General features: G+C 43.2%; 1 protein-coding gene across 2 annotated transcripts in view; it reads left to right on the top strand.

Annotated features, from left to right (window-relative positions):
- Window positions 1–21,975, top strand: part of LOC118358628 (phosphatidylinositol 3-kinase regulatory subunit gamma) — a 280,295-nt gene that overhangs the window by 79,987 nt on the left and 178,333 nt on the right. For both annotated transcript variants that reach the window (XM_052480125.1, XM_052480126.1), the window contains exons 4-5: window positions 9,819–9,911; window positions 10,118–10,195. In XM_052480125.1, coding sequence (XP_052336085.1) covers window positions 9,819–9,911; window positions 10,118–10,195 — 171 coding nt within the window. The remainder of the gene's footprint in view (window positions 1–9,818; window positions 9,912–10,117; window positions 10,196–21,975) is intronic.

Raw genomic sequence — 21,975 nt, forward strand, 5'->3', positions numbered from 1 at the left:
AGTTGTGAATCAGCCTGGATTTAAACCAGGGTTCTCTGTAGTGACTCCTCTAGCACTGCGATGCAGTGCTCCTCTCTCTCTATGTTCTGGGCCAAGACCTGACGAGGTTCACACACATAACCATTGACATAAACCATCACACACATGCGCGTAACCATCGCGTAACACTAATATTTCAACAGACTCTCACATCAAAGGCCACACTCAAGCTTATATTGAATGCATTCACGTGCTAAACAGCATTGTTTGTCAATTTTTCTGTGTGATTCCATTGACCGTAGAATCCCTTTCTGGTGGACTGTTTTCCTGATGTCATCACTTGTCATTAATTCTGTGGCTGGGTGTGCTGGGTGTCTCTGTGGGTCTGTGTTGATTATTGTAATATATTGTTTTTTTCCTGCAGGAGTCAATAGCTCAATAGCTCCAAATTTCAATGACTTAATTAAAAACCTCAAACCAACTATAAATTGTAGAAATTCATATATTCATATTCAAATATTGAAAGCATTTAATGAGAAAAATAAACTAAAAGGCCACTTGTAAATATTGCCCCATTTACATTGTGTAATTTATTGTCTGTCCCTAACTAGCCCCACAGATAGGCTATCCAAAGTCAAACCAATTTTGCCACTGTCACACACCGGGGGCTGAAGCTAATTAGCTTACTAGCTAGCCTAGGCTACTTCCAGACACAAGACCTGGTCAGACTGTTTCAAGTTATCTAAAAGGGTGAGTGACTAACTGTGTATTGTTTTGGCAGAGTGGAAATACAAACGCTTCCCACGTGCGAACAAACACACAAGAGACACCCACATCAAAGCACGCCTCCAAGACCCACATCTCATTCTCAGTTGCATTTCCTAATGAGGAGGATTAAAACTGAGGCTAAATCAGCCAGTTCAACTCCCTTTAATAAATTATTCAATGCAATGTTTACTTTCCAGGTTAGGGGATGTGTGTGCGAGGGAAGTGTGCGAGGGAAGTGTGTGTGTGTGTGTGTGTGTGTGTGTGTGTGTGTGTGTGTGTGTGTGTGTGTGTGTGTGTGTGTGTGTGTGTGAGAGAGAGTGGGAATTTGGAACCGGCATGGAGTCCCTGTTGATTCCATTTTGAACGTGGACGGAAGGGGGGTGGGCCTATCTGTCAGAGTTGATGAATGGGGTTGAGATGGAAAGACGTAGTGGAGGGAGGTAGATGGAGAGATGGGGAGGAAGAAGGGGGGCGGCTGGATGTCTGCCAGGGAAATGGCTCAGGGGCTGGGGAAGCTGTCTCTGACTGGGCCTCTCATCAGTCAGAAACCAGGGTATAGACAGGTTCTCAGGATAAAGAGCACTTATTGACACGGAGGTCCAGTGTGACAAGTAGAGGGAGAGAAAGATCAGGACGGGTAGGAGGAGAGGGATGAGAGAGATGTTCCGGGTGAGCAACGCTGTGATAAATTGTAAATAATTTGTCAATGACACAGAGTACAAGGAGTGAAATGTTAGCTCAACAGACAGGTACAGACTAACAGAATATGCCTTCAGAGTAAAAGTACAGTAGCCAATAACTTTAACTGTTTTTCAGTTCCCCCACAGTATTACTTGATAAGCGCACATACAAAGACATTGAAACCTTCCCTGGCAAAGTGTCAGTACACGGTCATTACCACTAGCAGTAGTACCTTTGGACATCATTACTGTAGCAGGTGTGCCCATTACCCTGCCAAAAGCATGAGTTAAACCCACCACGGCCATTTGTGCAGATTAACAGTGACTGACTGTGCAGTGGGTAATGCTGTGCAGTCTGACTGGTACACCGAGAGAAGAGATGGCGTAGTTGGAAGTTGGTACAGAGAGTAATTCTAGCCGTTAATGGGTGTTCTAAGTTAACTGGGAACAAACTGTTCTGTCGTTTGTCTTATTTTAGCCATGGTGAATAATAGATGGTGTGCTCCACTCCACCTGTCCGTCCGCCTGTTTCTGTCTGTGTACGGAGGCTGGTTACCACATACAGTTAAAGGCTAAACACTTTTTTTATGACCTTTATTTTACTAGGCAAGTCAGTTAAGAACAAATTCTTATTTTCAATGACGGCCTAGGAACAGTGGGTTAACTGTCTGTTCAGGGGCAGAACGACAGATTGTCAGCTCAGGGATTTGAACTTGCAACCTTTCAGTTACTAGTCCAACGCTCTAACCACTAGGCTACCCTGCCACTTCACTACATAAATATTTACAACACTGCTTGATTCTGATTGCCTGGTATTATTAGATAATTATATTATATATTCATACTATTCCTCATGTTGTTATTAAAGTAATGTGTTTTAATGACATCAAACTGAGAGCTCATACAGTATAGTACTAATGGTGAAGTGTCCAGTCAGACTGGCTGTCACATGCCCCCTAGTGTAACCATCAGGTCACTGCAGGCCATGCCAGGGCTGCTGCTCGAGACAATGCTGTTTATCACCAGCAGCACGACTCTCCACTTAGAGATACTGTGGTTGAGGGAAATAGATAGGTTAACATGCACGGTGATCCACATGTATTAAACACATATTTACAACCTAGATTGAAGCACATACCCTGTGTAGACCAAACATTAGGAACACCTTCCTAATATTGAGTTTCGCCCCCTTTTGTCCTCAGAACAGCCTGAATTCGTCTGGGCATGGACTCTGCAAGGTGTCGAAAGCATTCCACAGGGGTGCTGGCCCATGTAGACTACAATGCTTCCCACAGTTGTGTCATTTTGGCTGGATGTTCATTGGGTGGTGGACCATTCTTGACACACAGGGAAAAGTGTGAAAAACCCAGCAGCGTTGCAATCCCTGACACAAAGGCCTGGCATTTACCACCATACCCCGCTCAAAGGCATTTCAATATTTTTGTCTGAATGGCACACACACAATCCTTGTCACTATTATCTCAAGGCTTAAAAATCATTCTTTAACCTCTCTTCTCCACTTCAGCTACACTGATTGAAGTGGAATTAACAAGTGACATCAATAAGGGATCATAGCTTTCACCTCGATTCACCTGGTCAGTCTAAGTCATGGAAAGAGCATGTGTTCTTAATGTGTAGTACATTCAGTGTATACATCTTCCATTGTATCCTACCTCACACTGTGAATATCAGCCACCATCAGATATGTATATATTGATATACAATGCACCTCCATACATAGTATACAACCCCAGTATAGGTAACCTGCTCTCCCAGCTGTGTGTATGGGATGTAGGAGGCAGCATAGGTAACCTGCTCTCCCAGCTGTGTGTATGGGATGTAGGAGGCAGCATAGGTAACCTGCTCTCCCAGCTGTGTGTATGGGATGTAGGAGGCAGTATAGGTAACCTGCTCTCCCAGCTGTGTGTATGGGATGTAGGAGGCAGCATAGGTAACCTGCTCTCCCAGCTGTGTGTATGGGATGTAGGAGGCAGTATAGGTAACCTGCTCTCCCAGCTGTGTGTATGGTCGGTTGAAGGCAGTATAGGTAACCTGCTCTCCCAGCTGTGTGTATGGGAGGTTGAAGGCAGTATAGGTAACCTGCTCTCCCAGCTGTGTGTATGGGATGTAGGAGGCAGCATAGGTAACCTGCTCTCCCAGCTGTGTGTATGGGATGTTGACGGCAGTATAGGTAACCTGCTCTCCCAGCTGTGTGTATGGTCGGTTGAAGGCAGTATAGGTAACCTGCTCTCCCAGCTGTGTGTATGGGATGTTGAGGCAGTATAGGTAACCTGCTCTCCCAGCTGTGTGTATGGTCGGTTGAAGGCAGTATAGGTAACCTGCTCTCCCAGCTGTGTGTATGGGATGTTGAAGGCAGTATAGGTAACCTGCTCTCCCAGCTGTGTGTATGGGATGTTGACGGCAGTATAGGTAACCTGCTCTCCCAGCTGTGTGTATGGTCGGTTGAAGGCAGTATAGGTAACCTGCTCTCCCAGCTGTGTGTATGGGATGTTGACGGCAGTATAGGTAACCTGCTCTCCCAGCTGTGTGTATGGGATGTTGACGGCAGTATAGGTAACCTGCTCTCCCAGCTGTGTGTATGGTCGGTTGAAGGCAGTATAGGTAACCTGCTCTCCCAGCTGTCTGTATGGGATGTAGGAGGCAGTATATGTAACCTGCTCTCCCAGCTGTGTGTATGGGATGTAGGAGGCAGTATATGTAACCTGCTCTCACCGCTGTGCATACAGTATGTACAATACCAGTCAAACATTAGTCAACAGGGATATGCTAATCCATAACTGGGATGCTTCTTTCTTTCTTTCGTCTCCTAATTGATTCCCAAAAGTGTGAATTTCACAGCTGCTCTCAGTTCTACTTGGCTTCTTCTATATGAATCTTAGATATTGTTTAACCCTTTAACTGCTCGTTGTGGATACGTAGACCCGTTGGGGCCATATTTGCGAACATTAGAAAAGGTTTAAGTATCAGACAATAAAAATTGCAGACGTAGTTGCATGTGATAGTGTGTTTCTGTTCTACCTTGTTATTTTGACTATTACATTGTTATTGTTTATTGCATTGTTGGGGTTAGAGTTTCCAAGAAAGTCATTTCACTGTACTTGGACATGTGACAGGAAACCTTGAAACTTGATTAAAAACGTAACGTTAGCTGTTCCCAATACGTAAGCTTGCACATGTAGCCCAATGCTAAACCCAGCAGGTTGATGTGATTATTTCCTGTACCATATTGCCCATCAGCCTATCAGAGATTGAACTACTTTTTTTCAACAAACCAATGGCATTTCATAAAATAGGTCAAGGTCAAGTCCTACTGTATTACACTTTGTAATGCTTGTCCTTGAGTCAAATAACGTACGTGACAAAGTAGATGATTTTCAAAACATAGGTCTACATTTATGTGTACAGGTCCATGTAATATACAGTTGAAGTCAGATGTTTACATACACTTAGGTTGGAGTCATTAAAACTTGTTTTTCAACCACTCCACAATTTTTTTTTGTTAACAAACTATAGTTTTGGCAAGTCGGTTAGGACATCTACTTTGTGCATAACACAGGTAATTTTTCCAACAATTGTTTACAGACAGATTATTTCAGTTATAATTCACTGTATCACAATTCCAGTGGGTCAGAAGCTCACATACACTAAGTTGACTGTGTCTTTAAACAGCTTGGAAAATTCCAGAAAATGATTTCATGGCTTTAGAAGCTTCTGATAGGCTAATTGACATCATTTGAGTCCATTGGAGGTGTACCTGTGGATGTATTTCAAGGTCTACCTTCAAACTCAGTACCTCTTTGCTTGACATCATGTGAAAATCAAAAGAAATCAGCCAAGATCTCAGAAAAAAATTGTAGACCTCCACAAGTCTGGTTCATCCTTGGGAGAAATGTCCAAACGCCTGAAGGTACCATGTTCATCTGTACAAACAATAGTGCGCAAGTATAAACACCATGGGACCACGCAGCCGTCATACCTCTCAGGGAAGAGACGTGTTCTGTCTCCTAGAGATGAACGTACTTTGGTGCGAAAAGTGCAAATCAATCCCAGAACAACAGCAAAGGACCTTGTGAAGATGCTGGAGGAAACAGGTGAAAAAGTATTTATATCCACATTAAAAATGAGTCCTATATCGACATAACCTGAAAGGCCGCTCAGCAAGGAAGAAGCCACTGCTCCAAAAACCGCCATAAAAAATCCAGACTATGGTTTGCAACTGCACATGGGGACAAATATCGTAGTTTTTGGAGAAATGCCCACTGGTCTGATGAAACAAAAATTGAATTGTTTGGCCATAATGACCATCGTTATGTTTGGAGTAAAAAGGTGGAGGCTTGCAAGCCAAAGAACACCATCCCAACCATGAAGCACGGGGGTGGCAGTATAATGGGGGTGCATTGCTGCAGGAGGTATGGTTCTCAATCAGAGGCAGGTGTCGTTAGTTGTCTCTGACTGAGAATCATACTTAGGTAGCCTGGGTTTCACTTTTGGTTTGTGGGTGTTTGTTTCCGTGTGAGTGTTTGGGCCACACGGTACTGTTTCGGTTTTGTAAATTCACGTCATTGTTTATTGTTTTGATTCAATGTTCAGTGCGTTCTTTAATTAAAATCATCATGAACACTTACCACGCTGCACCTTGGTCCTCCTCTCTATCTCCAAACGACATCCGTTACACTTCCGACTTCAACTGTAGCCTATGCAATATGATTATTAGGCCATAGCAGTGTGTTTGTCTGCAAAGCTGGTAAACTAGGTAGTTCCTTATTACAGTAAATGCATTCTTAATCTTCATTTTCAAGCTATTAGCTTTAGGCTATGTCCCTTTTCAACACACTACCACAATACATATAATTCCACATTTCAAAGGGAGGAATAATCTCATGTGAGATTCGACCCCTTTGCCACAATCCGCGACAATTACGTGGAGCTAGGCACTCTACACAGAGAGCAATTTCACCAGTCAGTCAAATACGCGTGATATAGTTGCTTTGATTATCAGAACGTGCTGTTTGACTGTTGAAGACGTTTCCATGAACAAGGGTTGCAACACGTCCAACTACGTCAACGATTTTAATTTGCTGATATGGATTTTGTTACAGAAAATAATCATGGCCACCTGCTGAGTTTTTTTTGGAAGAAAACCACTTGATTTTTATCCCTACGTTATATTGGCATCGAATATGTCACCCTCCTGTAATAAGTGCGCGCTGGTGGCAGGGAAGTCTGGCGCAGGAGAATGAACTTGGTATATAATAAGTGCTCACAAATCTCCGAAAACCAAAATATACAAAATGATAACAGTGGGTACAAAACCCGTCGCACACCAGAACAAAACTTGCACATAACATACAATCAAACAATCACTGACAAGGACATGAGGGGAAACAGAGGGTTAAATACACAACATGTAATTGATGGGATTGGAACCAGGTGTGATGGAAGACAAGACAAAACCAATGGAAAATGAAAAATGGATCAGCGATGGTTAGAAGGTCGGTGACGTCGACCGCCGAACGCCGCCCGAACAAGGAGAGGGACCAACTTCGGCGGAAGTCGTGACACCTCCCTAAGAGATGGGGTGACCTCGACAACAAAAAAAAAATTAAACGAGAAGCTGCCTGGATCTTTAATTTAAAGATTCGGTCTCAACGTAGACTTTGATCTGAAGCCATTCTTGTGATTGTGATTTTGCTATTGTAAATGTTTTGTAGGCTTATGCAGCCAAATTGTATCTATGATTGTACGCTGTCCATTTCTGTTTTTTGTATGCTATTTTATTATATGAGAATTAACTATTGATATCAGGCCACAACTGGCCATGATTACAGACACTTGTGTGTGTCTTTTGACACTATATAAATGAGTCATCTCGCAGTGTTTGTCATTATACCCTGATGAAGACATCTTGTCTGTCAACATTGGATATAAATATTTTTGTGTGTGAGTGTGAAAATTTTGTGTTCTACTCCGCTAGCCAGCACCTCACCTAAATAGGTGTGCGTTTCTTTCGCCTCTAGATTACACCTGCTGAGGTTAGCATGGAGATATATGTGCAAGCCTATATAATGTGAACAGCTAACATATAGCCTTTGATCACGTGCAACTACCGCAACGATTTTAATTGGCTGATGCTTGAACTTAACCTTGAACTTAAACTCCACGGGACCGCAAACCGATTCAAATGTAGCATGTATCGTTCAGAAAATCTATTCAAACGCTACGAATCCTCGGTTCACTAACATTTGTTGCTCATGCTACTTTCTTTCTACCTTCCGAAAATACCTTATCTTTTGTGACAACTTGTGCGTCTTCTCCTTCAGTGTCGAACTAATAAGCATGTAACTGCGTAATTAGATGAGTGACAACCGATGTAATTTGATCATTTCATAACGAGGACTGCAATCACTTTTGCGAGCAAAACTGCCCACATGAAAATGTGCGCCTTCAGGCCTGGAGGGAAGAAAAAATTCCGCTACCCAAAAATAGCAAAGCTCCTTTTACTGGCTCAAGCAGCCGACGAATAAGCCTGTTACCAACCCGTAGTCAAATTTTGGAAAAAATAATGTTTGACCAGATACAATGCTATTTCACAGTAAACTAATTAACAACAGATTTTCAGCAAGGTTATAGGGAAGGGCATTCAAGATGTACGGCACAAATGACTGATGATTGATTGACAGAAATGTATAATAAAACGATTGTGGGAGCTGTTTTGTTAGACTTCAGTGCAGTTTTTGACTTTGTGGATTGTGGATCGACAGTTACCTGTCAAATTGAACACGTGTGTTCATTAATGGAAGCCAACATAATCCAGGTAGAGTCAGGCATTTCCCAGGGCAGCTGTCTAGGGCCCTTACTTTTTTCAATCTTTGCTAATGACCTGCCAATGGTTCTGAGTAAACCTGTGTGTCTATGTATGCTGATGACTCACCTACCAAAGCAAGTTAAATCACTGCTACACTTAACAAAAAGCTGCCGTCAGTTTCAGAACAGGTGTAAAGTAATAAGTTAATCCTAAATATTTAAATATCTAAAAGCATTGTATTTGGGACAAATTATTCACTAAACCCTAAACCTCAACAACATTTTTCGAATGAATAATGTGAAAGTTTAGCAAGTTGAGGAGAATAAATTGCTTGTGTAACCCATGATTGTAAACTGTAATGGTCAAAACATATTGATGCAACTGTAGCTAAGATGGAAAGAGGTCTGTCCATAATAAAGCACTGCTCTGCCTTCTTAACAACGCTATCAACAAGGCAGGTCCTACAGGCCCTGATTTTGTCGCACCTGGACTACTGTCCAGTTGTGTGGTCAGGTGCCACAAAGAGGGACTTAGGAAAATTACACTTGGCCCAGAACAGAGCAGCACTGCTGGCCATTAAATGTACATGGAGAGCTAACATTAATAATATGCATGCCAATCTCTAATGGCTGAAAGTAGAGGAGAGATTGACTTCATCAATACTTGTATTTGTGAGAGGTATTGACATGTTGAACGCAGCTGCACACAGCTCGGACACCTATGTATATCTTACAAGACATGTCACCAGAGGTCTCTTCACAGTCCCCAAGTCCAGAACAGACTTTGGGAGGCCACCATGGCTCCATGGAACTCTATTCCACATCATGTAAAATACACATTATGGAACAGCAGGGACTGTGAAGAGACACACACACACAGACATGATAACATACGCACTATACAAACATGTACGCATGGATTTTGTGTTGTAGATATGTTGTAGTCGAGTAGTGGCCTGAGGGCACACACTTAATGTGTTGTGAAATGTATTGTTTAAAAAAAATCTCCCTCTTACACACACAGTGGGATGGGGGTAAAAGATGAAGGTGGCATGTGTGAGTGGGGAGAGTGCATTTGTCAGACGGAGCAGGAGAGCGGAATTGAAATGCTGCTCCTGAAATAGACAGAGATGCACAGAGACGGTACAGGTCAAAGATTTAAGCATGCACATGCAAACCTATCTCACTCTATCTGCGCTCTCTCTCTCTCTCTCTCTCTCTCTCTCTCTCTCTCTCTCTCTCTCTCTCTCTCTCTCTCTCTCTCTCTCTCTCTCTCTCTCTCTCTCTCTCTCTCTCTCTCTCTCTCTCTCTCTCTCTCTCTCTCTCTCTCACACAATTTTTCCTGTTCTACTATGTGGTTGTGTGTGGGTCAGCAAAGTGAAGCACTAAGGGAATATGCTTGTCTTCTTGTGTTTCACTTGATTCAGTGCGTATGTCTTATGTGTGTAGCATCTCTGATCATTGTTCTCTCTCTCTCCCTCCCTTTCCCTCTCTTCCTCTTTATCTCTCTCTCTCCCCCTCTCTCCCATCTATCTCTCTCTCTCTCTCTGCTGTCTCTCTCTCTAGGTGGGGGGCCAAGGGAGGCCCCAGAGGTGTGTGCTCTGCCCGAACAGGCTCCTGTGGCGCTACACAGGCTGATAGAAGCTCTGGAGAGACAAGGTAAAAACTTCCACAACTTAAGAGAAAAAAAAAACATGTTGGTAATTCATATTGTACACAATTCAGGAATTATTATGACTCCATGTTTGATCTCTTCGAATGCATCTTTATGAATATAGAATTATTATGTAGTAGGCCTAAAGTATTTTGTGGATGCATTGAAATGTAACTATTTTCACTAATTCCTTTGCCCCTCTCTTGTCTAGGCTTGGAGAGTGAGCCACTGTACCGGACGCCCCCAGCCTCCACCGGACCCCCAGAACTGAGACAGGCTCTTGACACAGGTGCATAATAAACCCCTGCATAACACTACATAAAACAGGTGTATGCACTGACTACTGAATAAGAGCGTCTGCTAAATGACTCAAATGTAAAATGTACATAAAACCCTACATAACATAACGTACATAACACATGTACCTTAACCCTACATAACCCTACACAGCACATGTACATCAATCCTACAAACCCCTACATAACACATGTACCTTAACCCTAAATAACCCTACATAACCCTACATAACACATGTACCTTAACCCTACATAACACATGTTCCTTAACCCTACATAACCCTACACAGCACATGTACCTTAACGCTACATAACACATGTACCTTAACCCTACATAACACATGTACCTTAACCCTACATAACACATGTACCTTAACCCTACATAACACATGTACCTTAACCCTACATAACACATGTACCTTAACCCTACATAACACAGGTTCATACTATCTGTGCAAATACAAAATAAGTCGTTTTTTTCTCATGTCAGGGCACAAGTTGTGGAGTTAAAGTATTTGAGGAGTTGTGGAGTTACAGTATTTGAGGAGTTGTGGAGTTACAGTATTTGAGGAGTTGTGGAGTTGCAGTATTTGAGGAGTTGTGGAGTTACAGTATTTGAGGAGTTGTGGAGTTACAGTATTTGAGGAGTTGTGGAGTTACAGTATTTGAGGAGTTGTGGAGTTGCAGTATTTGAGGAGTTGTGGAGTTACAGTATTTGAGGAGTTGTGGAGTTACAGTATTTGAGGAGTTGTGGAGTTACAGTATTTGAGGAGTTGTGGAGTTACAGTATTTGAGGAGTTGTGGAGGTTGCAGTATTTGAGGAGTTGTGGAGTTGCAGTATTTGAGGAGTTGTGGAGGTTGCAGTATTTGAGGAGTTGTGGAGTTGCAGTATTTGAGGAGTTGTGGAGGTTGCAGTATTTGAGGAGTTGTGGAGTTACAGTATTTGAGGAGTTGTGGAGTTGCAGTATTTGAGGAGTTGTGGAGTTGCAGTATTTGAGGAGTTGTGGAGTTGCAGTATTTGAGGAGTTGTGGAGTTGCAGTATTTGAGGAGTTGTGGAGTTACAGTATTTGAGGAGTTGTGGAGTTGCAGTATTTGTATGCAGAAATTGCAGCATGTCAACTCAACAGGTGTCAACCTGCTAGGTATTTAACGGACGGACTGGGCCTAATAAGTCTTGAATGTAATCTCTCAGTACAGCATCTCTCCGGTGTGCTGACTCATACAGAAGGCATACAGTAGATTACTGCTGATTTGTTAGTTTTGGTAGTAATTGTTAGTCTATCTCAGTAGAGAGAAAGTTGGGAAAGTTTGTGCTGAAGTTCAGGCTGGCTCCACAAGGGAGTGCTCTGACTCTGTAATATTTGCGCAGGGAGAAGATAACTCTATCTGAGACCCATCAAGCCCACAGCATTACAAACACAGTGGTGACAGGACCAGTAGAGGCACAATGGTATACACAGCATCTTATACACTCCCACATCTAAATAAGCAATAAGGCCATAGGGGGTGTGGTATATTTTCTAATATGACTTCAAAATTGGTCTTCTATCCATACCTAGGGGCAACAGTGAGCGCTATTACCATAAAGTAGGTTTGAGTTTTGCAAGGGCATTGTGGACAGAGTTGGTGGATGGGTGTAATCCCATGACTAGTGATGGACACTAACTTGAAATGCCTAATTCTGCAGTGAGACTGTGAGAGCATGTTGAACAACATTGGGACTAAGGTCTCTTTTGCAATGGAACCCTGCATTAACACAAGTTACTAAATAAAATACAGTGTAATACAAATATTCAAGAAAAACAGTCACATTCCTCAGGCAAGGAGGTCTCCAATCAACATGTTGAACTGCCCAAGAGGCACCAGAACACCCAGTTGTAGGGAATTCTGTAGGTTGTTCCATACACAGGGTCCAAAGACAATTAAAACAGATTTATCTAACTGAGTAAACCGAGGGGATTTCCATAGTTAGCCATCCCTGAGACCAGGTATGGTAACTTCTACGTCTAAAGATTCATAATATGGCCAAAGTGGAGTGCCTGGATACAGCCCTTAGCAGTGGTATGTTGGCCACATACCCCAAACCCCCAAGGTGCCTTATTGCTATTATAAACTGGTTACCAACATAATTAGAACAGTAAACACGTGATGTTGCGTCATACCCGTGGTATGTTGTCTGGAATACCACAGCTTTCAGACAATCAGCATCCAGTACACAAACTACCCGGTTTATAATACACAACATGACACACATCATCTCATACACACTCAGCATCTCATACACAAAATAACACATATATTGCCTTGCAAAAGTATTAATCTCTGTTGGCGTTTGTCCTATTTTGTTGCATTACAACTTGTAATTTAAATGGATTTTTATTTTGGATTTCATGTAATGGACATACACACACACAAAACAAAAACTTGTTTCAATAAATAAATATAAATAAAAACTGAAAAGTGGTGCGTATATATTCACCCTCTTTGTTATGAAGCCCCCAAATAAGATCTGGTGCAACCAATTACCTTCAGAAGTCACATTATTAGTAAACTAAAGCCCACCTGTGTGCAATCTAAGTGTCCCATGATCTGTCACATGATCTGTGTCTATATAGACCTGTTCTGAAAGGCCCCATAGTCTGCAACACCACTAAACAAGGCCACCATGAAGACCAAGGAGCTCTCCTAACAGGTCAGGGACAACGTTGTGGAGAAGTACAGATCAGGGTTGGGTTATAAAAACATATCAGAAACTTTGAACATCCCACAGAGCACCATTAAATCCTTTATTAAAAACATGGAAAGAATATGGCACCACAACAAGCCTGCCAAGAGAGTGCCACCCACCAAAACTCACGGACCAGGCAAGGAGGGCATTAATCAGAGAGGCAACAAATAGACCATAGATTACCCTGAAGGAGCTGCAAAGCTCCACAGCGGAGATTGGAGTATCTGTCCATAGGACCACTTTAAGCCGCACACTCCACAGAGCTGGGCTTTACGGAAGATTGGACAGAAAAAAGCCATTGCTTAAAACCTGTTGAGGCTAGGGGGCAGCATTTTCACTTTTGGATGAAAGGCGTGCCCAGAGTAAACAGCCTCCTACTCTCTCCCAGATGGGAATATATGCATAGTATTATTACTGGTGGATAGAAAACACTCTGAAGTTTCTAAAACTGTTTGAATTATGTCTGTGAGTATAACAGAACTCATATGGCAGACAAAAACCTGAGAAGAAATCCAAACAGGAACTGAGAACTCAATTTAGAAAACAGTGCCATTGGATGTCCCCCTTTACATATGGATGAGAATGCACTTTCTAGGGCTTCCACAAGGTGTCACCGTCTTCAGATTCTAGTTGTATGATTCTACTATAAAGGTGGGGCTCATAATAGCTCTTTGAGTGGGTGGTCTGGCAGAAAGCCTCGGTTTCATTACGCGCTGTCACGAGAGAGTGTTCTTGCGTTCCTATGCTTTTCTTCATACAATGAAATTCTCCGGTTGGAACCTTATTGCTGATTAATGTTTATAACATCCTAAATATGGATGGCATACATCATTTCTCCGACCTGTAACGGAACTTTTTGAGTTTTTGTCTGGAGGAATTGCTCGTGCTTTTTGAGGATTGAATGCTGGGCTGAACAAGCTAACAACAAGTGGCTAAATTATGGGCTTTTTGGAACTTTATGGAACAAATCAGTCATTTATTGTCGAACTGGGATTCCTGGAACTACCTTCTGATGAAGATATTCAAAGATAAGTGAATATTTATAGTGTTTTTTGTAGCTTCTGTGGACAGCTATTTCTTTGGGTTCTGAGCGCCGTTCTCAGATTATTATTATTTTTCTGTAAAAAAAAAAAAAAAATCTGACACAGCGGTTGCATAGAGGATACATTTATCTTTAATTCTGTGAATAACACTTGCATCTTTTATCAATGTTTATTGTGAGTATTTCTGCAAAATCACCGGATGTCTTGGAATCAAAACATTACTACACGTAACGCGCCAATGTAAACTGAGATTTTTATATATATATATATATATATATATATATATATATATATATATATATATATATATATGCACATTATCGAACAAAACACACAATACATGTATAACATGATGTCCTATGAGTGTCATCTGATGGCGATAATCAAAGCTTAGTGATTCATTGTATCTATATTTATGCTTTTGTGACTGTGAAATATCGTGTGTTTTTGAATTTGGTGGTCATCTAACGTAAATATATGTTGTCTTTTAGCTGTAAAACATTTTAAAAAATCGGACACGATGGGTAGATTAACAAGATGTTTATCTTTCATTTGCTGTATTGGACTTGTTAATGTGTGAAAGTTAAATATTTCTAAATAATATTTTTTTCAGCTGAATGGGAGTGGGTGTTCCCTTTAGGGAACTCCTTTTCCCCCATAGCCCCAACTTAAAGAAAAAAATAAGCAAGCACATTTGGTGTTCGCCAAAAGGCATGTCGGAGACTCCCGAAACATATGGAAGAAGGTACTCTGGTCAGATGAGACTAACATGTAGCTTTTTGGCCATCAAAGAAAACGCAATGTCTGGCACAAACCAACACCTCTCATCACCCCGACAGCACCATCTCCACAGTGAAGCATGGTGGTGGCAGCATCATGATGTGGGGATGTTTTTCATCAGCAGGGACTGGGAAACTGGTCAGAATTGAATGAATGATGGATGGTGCTAAATACAGGGAAATTCTTGAGGGAAACCTGTTTCAGTCTTCCAGAGATTTGAGACTGGGATGGAGCTACACCTTCCAGCGGGATAATCACCCTAAACATACTGCTAAAGCAACACTTGAGTGGTTTAAGAAACATTTAAATGTCTTGGAATGGCCTAGTCAAAGCCCAGACCTCAATCCAATTGAGAATCTGTGGTATGACTTAAAGATTGCAGTACACCAGCGGAACACATCCAACTTGAAGGAGCTGGATCAGTTTTGCCTATGAAGAAATCCCAGTGGCTAGATGTGCCAAGCTGATAGAGACATACCCCAAGAGACTTGCAGCTGTAATTGCTGCAAAAGGTGGCATTACAAAGTATTGACTTGTGGGGGTGAATAGTTATGCACGCTCAAGTTTTCCATTTTTTTTGTCTTGTTTCTTGTTTGTTTCACAATTTAAAAAAATACTTAGCATCTTCAAAGTGGTAGGCATGTTGTGTAAATCAAATGATACAATCCCCCCAAACCAAAAAATACATTTTAATTCCAGGTTGTAAAGGCAACAAAATGGGAAAAATGCCAAGGGGGGCGAATACTTTCGCAAGCCGCTGTAGCATGTACGCAGTTTCAGACATAGAACTACATGTAGAACACATACAGTATAGAATTATAAGATCTCAATGGTTTAGTTATCTCTATTGAATTGAATGTATTTATGTAACAGACAACAAAATGTGCAATGTGGACCCTAGGATATCATTTATGTATGAATTAAAACACATGTTTCCAAAGTGGTCCTCGATGGTAAAAACAATAACACATAAATGATTAAAAGGCCAGACGAAATTATAAACAATCATAAATGCATTCATTTATATTGACATCCTAGAAAGTGGCACTATTCCCTGCACTTTGCCCTAACCTTAAAAAGCAACCGTTTTCATTTCACATTTCGACCTTAAAAATAACATTTATTCATTGCACATAATACCTATCATTCAAATACATGCACCTGGCCAGCAGTAGGGGACACAAGGGGCAGTGGAGTGGTTTAACTTAGACAACCTTGTCCAAATGAAAACCTTTGCCTGCTTTTTAAAACTATTTCTACTTTTCCTTTGCTTATCTCTAAGGGGAGGCTATTCCATAGACAACTGCCTGTATAGAAACACTTGCTCCTTGCTGTACTGTTTACTCTTTGGATTTTACAAGACATAGCTCTGGTGTTGTAATGGTTACAGACCATATCAATGTTGCTTTTCATATATCCTGAGGCACGATCATTTTAGAGGTCAAACATATGATTGAGTTTAAGTTGGCCCACTCTGGACTCCAAAGGTAACAAGCCCACCTCCTGGAACTCCTGTACCCCAATGAGGGTCCTTGGGGGGGACATTCAGCATATACCTGATAACACTATTTACATGACTGGCATTTCCCCTTTTCAGCTTTTTGATGGCCCACAATACCAAGCAGAGCAGGCATAATCAAAATGACACTGAATCAAGGTTGAGACAAACAATTTAAAGTTTCTATGCAGGGTTGGGTAGGTTACTTTTTAAATGTAATATGTTACAGTTACTAGTTACCTGTCCAAAATTGTAATCAGCAATGTCAATTTTGGATTACCTAAACTCAGTAACATAATCTGATTACTTTTGGATTACTTTCCCTTTAAGGGTCATTGGAAGAAGACAAAAAGGAATCATCAAACACATTTGAAACGCAATTTTTCAAAAGTAATCTGATTACAATATTTTTGCTGGTAACGTAACCGACTAGTTTTTTTGTGTTGAATAATCAGATTACATGTAATTAGTTACTTCCCAATCCTGTCTCTATGCTCTATAAAGGTTTCAGAACTATAACTATTTCATTATTTATTATCAATGAACCTATATGAATCTTCACTGCAAAAAGTCATATTTCTCTTTTGAATTCTATTTATGATAGTTGTTTAGAGTGGTATAGGTTTGCACACAAACAAACACACACACACACACTTGGCCTCCTCATCCCGGGGGAAATAAGGGGTCAATGCGAGGGTAAAGACATGCATGTAATCAAAGAAATTGACAAAGAAGAGTTGACTCCCAGTAATATAGTTGATACAGACATACATATGGGCAGAGAAATAGGGATGAGAGAATCCAACACAAATGTACAGTACATGCAGAAATGCACACATATGCACATACATTACAGGCATGGAAAGAGCAAGGCTCGCTAACATACATGAACAGGTCATATATGTGACCAGGAGTAGACATGGGAGAGGGAAATAATGTATAGAAATGGGTTGACACATGACTCTTATACATGCATACCTGTAAAGGCACACGTCCGATGCTCTTAGTGGGGAGAGGAAGAGTGGGAGGAAGACATTACATTTACATTTACATTTAAGTCATTTAGCAGACGCTCTTATCCAGAGCGACTTACAAATTGGTGCATACACCTTATGACAACCAGTGGAACAGCCACTTGCATCTAAATCTTGTTGGGGGAGAAGGATTACCTACCCTTACTTACCCTATCCTAGGTATTCCTTGAAGAATTACTAATTCTTCAAGGAATTACTAATGGAACACATAAACTAATGGAACACATAAAACAGAGAGAGAATATTAGAAAAACAGCTAGACAGAAATCTCTCTGTCTCTCTCTCTGAGAATGTCTCTTTGTGCAGTGTGGTAAGGTCTTTGTTATGTAGGAAGTGTTAATGGTACACGGGATGGGGTGGGATCATGTATTTCTGAGAAAGGTAGTTTCCATGCAGACAGTTTTCCTCTCTGTGTTTTGGCTGAGGTGTTCTCTTCAGTGCATGGGTCCTGTTGTTATGTAATAGGGAGTTGTTACATAGGGCATAAACTCTCATGCTATTCCACAACCCTCTCAGCAATTTGACATGGACAAAGTATCAAATCAAAGTCAAATCAAATTGTATTGCTCACATACACATATTTAGCAGATGTTATTGTGGGTGTATCGAAATGCTTGTGTTCCTAGCTCCAACAGTGCAGTAGTATCTAACAATTCACAACAATACGCACACATCTAAAAGTAAAAGAATGGAATTATTATAATAATAATGGAATCCTCAACACTGGAGACAATCGGGTGTGTGCTCATTCCCCTCCTGTACTCATGACTGCACGGCCAGGCACGACTCCAACACTATCATTAAGTTTGCCGATGACACAACAGTGGTTGGCCTGATCACCGACAGCGATGAGACAGCCTTTAGGGAGGAGGTCAGAGACCTGGCTGTGTGGTGCCCAGACAACAACCTTTCCTTCAACATGATCAAGACAAAGGAGATGATTGTGGACTATAGAAAAAGGAGGCCCGAGCACGCCCCCATTCTAATCGAAAGGGGCTGTAGTGGAACAGGTTGGGAGCTTACATTTACATTACATTTAAGTCATTTAGCAGACGCTCTTATCCAGAGCGACTTACAAATTGGTGCATTCACCTTATGACATCCAGTGGAACAGCCACTTTACAATAGTGCATCTAAATCTTTTAGGGGGGGGGGGTGAGAAGGATTACTTATCCTATTCTAGGTATTCCTTAAAGAGGTGGGGTTTCAGGTGTCTCCGGAAGGTGGTGATTGACTCCTCTGTCCTGGCGTCGTGAGGGAGTTTGTTCCACCATTGGGGGCCAGAGCAGCGAACAGTTTTGACTGGGCTGAGCGGGAACTGTACTTCCTCAGTGGTAGGAAGGCGAGCAGGCCAGAGGTGGATGAACGCCATGCCCTTGTTTGGGTGTAGGGCCTGATCAGAGCCTGGAGGTACTGAGGTGCCGTTCCCCTCACAGCTCCGTAGGCAAGCACCATGGTCTTGTAGCGGATGCGAGCTTCAACTGGAAGCCAGTGGAGAGAGCGGAGTGGAGAGAGCGGAGGAGCGGGGTGACGTGAGAGAACTTGGGAAGGTTGAACACCAGACGGGCTGCGGCGTTCTGGATGAGTTGTAGGGGTTTAATGGCACAGGCAGGGAGCCCAGCCAACAGCGAGTTGCAGTAATCCAGACGGGAGATGACAAGTGCCTGGATTAGGACCTGCGCCGCTTCCTGTGTGAGGCAGGGTCGTACTCTGCGGATGTTGTAGAGCATGAACCTACAGGAACGGGCCACCGCCTTGATGTTAGTTGAGAACGACAGGGTGTTGTCAGGATTACGCCAAGGTTCTTGGCGCTCTGGGAGGAGGACACAATGGAGTTGTCAACCGTGATGGCGAGATCATGGAACGGGCAGTCCTTCCCGGGAGGAAGAGGAGCTCCGTCTTGCCGAGGTTCAGCTTGAGGTGGTGATCCGTCATCCACACTGATATGTCTGCCAGACATGCAGAGATGCGATTCGCCACCTGGTCATCAGAAGGGGGAAAGGAGAAGATGAATTGTGTGTCGTCTGCATAGCAATGATAGGAGAGACCATGTGAGGTTATGACAGAGCCAAGTGACTTGGTGTATAGCGAGAATAGGAGAGGGCCTAGAACAGAGCCCTGGGGGACACCAGTGGTGAGAGCGCGTGGTGAGGAGACAGATTCTCGCCACGCCACGCCACTGGTAGGAGCGACCTGTCAGGTAGGACGCAATCCAAGCGTGGGCCGCGCCGGAGATGCCCAACTCGGAGAGGGTGGAGAGGAGGATCTGATGATTCACAGTATCGAAGGCAGCCGATAGGTCTAGAAGGATGAGAGCAGAGGAGAGAGAGTTAGCTTTAGCAGTGCGGAGCGCCTCCGTGATACAGAGAAGAGCAGTCTCAGTTGAATGACTAGTCTTGAAACCTGACTGATTTGGATCAAGAAGGTCATTCTGAGAGAGATAGCGGGAGAGCTGGCCAAGGACGGCACGTTCAAGAGTTTTGGAGAGAAAAGAAAGAAGGGATACTGGTCTGTAGTTGTTGACATCGGAGGGATCGAGTGTAGGTTTTTTCAGAAGGGGTGCAACTCTCGCTCTCTTGAAGACGGAAGGGACGTAGCCAGCGGTCAGGGATGAGTTGATGAGCGAGGTGAGGTAAGGGAGAAGGTCTCCGGAAATGGTCTGGAGAAGAGAGGAGGGGATAGGGTCAAGCGGGCAGGTTGTTGGGCGGCCGGCCGTCACAAGACGCGAGATTTCATCTGGAGAGAGAGGGGAGAAAGAGGTCAGAGCACAGGGTAGGGCAGTGTGAGCAGAACCAGCGGTGTCGTTTGACTTAGCAAACGAGGATCGGATGTCGTCGACCTTCTTTTCAAAATGGTTGACGAAGTCATCTGCAGAGAGGGTGGAGGGGGGGAGGGGGAGGAGGATTCAGGAGGGAGGAGAAGGTGGCAAAGAGCTTCCTAGGGTTAGAGGCAGATGCTTGGAATTTAGAGTGGTAGAAAGTGGCTTTAGCAGCAGAGACAGAGGAGGAAAATGTAGAGAGGAGGGAGTGAAAGGATGCCAGGTCCGCAGGGAGGCGAGTTTTCCTCCATTTCCGCTCGGCTGCCCGGAGCTTCAAGTTCCTTGGTGTCCACATCACCAACAAACTATCATGGTCCAAACACATCAAGACAGTCACGAAGAGAGTACGACAAAGCCTATTCCCCCTCAGGAGTCTGAAAAGATTTGGCATGGGTCCTCAGATCCTCAAAAAGTTATACAGCCACACCATCGAGCGCATCCTGACTGGTTACATCACTGCCTGGTATGGCAACTGCTCGGCCTCCGACCGCAAGGCACTACAGAGGGTAGTGTGTATGGCCCAGTACATCACTGGGGCCAAGCTTCCTGCCATCCAGGACCTCTATAACTGGCGGTGTCAGAGGAAGGCCCTAAAAATGATCAATGACTTCAGCCACTCTAGTCATAGACTTTTCTCTTTGCTGCCGCACAGCAAGCGGTGCCGGAATGCCAAGCCTAGGTCCAAAAGGCTTTCCCGCCAGGTTCTCCTCCCGTGCCCAGGATTCTTTGCCATTTAGGATGTCCTCCTCCCACCACACTGCTTGGTTCGTTTGTGGTGGGAGGTTCTGTCACGTCCTTTGAAAGACCTGGACCAAGGTGTTTGTTTCACAAGAAAAAAATATTTTGCATCTTCAAAGTGGTAGGCATGTTGTGTAAATGAAATTATACAACCCCCCCACAAAAAAATCTATTTTATTTCCAGGTTGTAAGGCAACAAAATAGGAAAATGCCAAGGGGGTGAATAATTTGGCAAGCCACTGTATATATAACCTAAAAAAAGAAACGTCCTCTCATTGTCAACTGAGTTTATTTTCAGCAAACTTAACCTGTGTAAATATTTGTATGAACATAACAAGATTCAACAACTGAGACAGAATCTGAACAAGTTCCACAGACGTGACCAACAGATATGGAATAACGTGTCCCTGAACAAAGGGGGTGGAGGGGGGTCAAAATCAAAAGTAACAGTCAGCATCTGGTATGGGCACCAGCTGCATTAAGTACTGCAGTGCATCTCCTCCTCATGGACTGCACCATATTTGCCAGTTCTTGCTGTGAGATGTTACCCCACTTTTCCACCAAGGCACCTGCATGTTCAGGGAGGAGCGGGGTGGCCCTAGTCCTCACCCTCCAATCCAAAAGGTCCCAGACATGCTCAATGGGATTGAGATCCGGGCTCGTTGCTGGCCATGGCAGAACACTGACATTCCTGTCTTGCAGGAAATCACTCACAGAACGAGCAGTATGGCTGGTGGCATTGTCATGCTGGAGGGTCATTGTCAGGATGAGCCTGCAGGAAGGGTATCACATGAGGGAGGAGGATGTCTTCCCTGTAACGCACAGCATTGAGATTGCCTGCAATGACAGCAAGCTCAGTCCGATGATGCTGTGACACACCGCCCCAGACCATGACGGACCCTCCACCTCAATCCCGCTCCAGAGTACAGGCCTCGGTGTAACACTCATTCCTTTGACGATAAACGCGAATCTGACCATCACCCCTGGTGAGACAAAACTGCGACTCGTCAGTGAAGAACACTTTGTGCCAGTCCTGTCTGGTCCAGCGACGGTGGGTTTGTGCCCATAGGCGACGTTGTTGACGGTTATGTATGGTGAGGACCTACCTTACAACAGGCCTACAAGCCCTCAGT

The sequence above is a fragment of the Oncorhynchus keta genome, chromosome 26, assembly GCF_023373465.1.
Source record: "Oncorhynchus keta strain PuntledgeMale-10-30-2019 chromosome 26, Oket_V2, whole genome shotgun sequence".
NCBI lineage: Eukaryota > Metazoa > Chordata > Actinopteri > Salmoniformes > Salmonidae > Oncorhynchus > Oncorhynchus keta.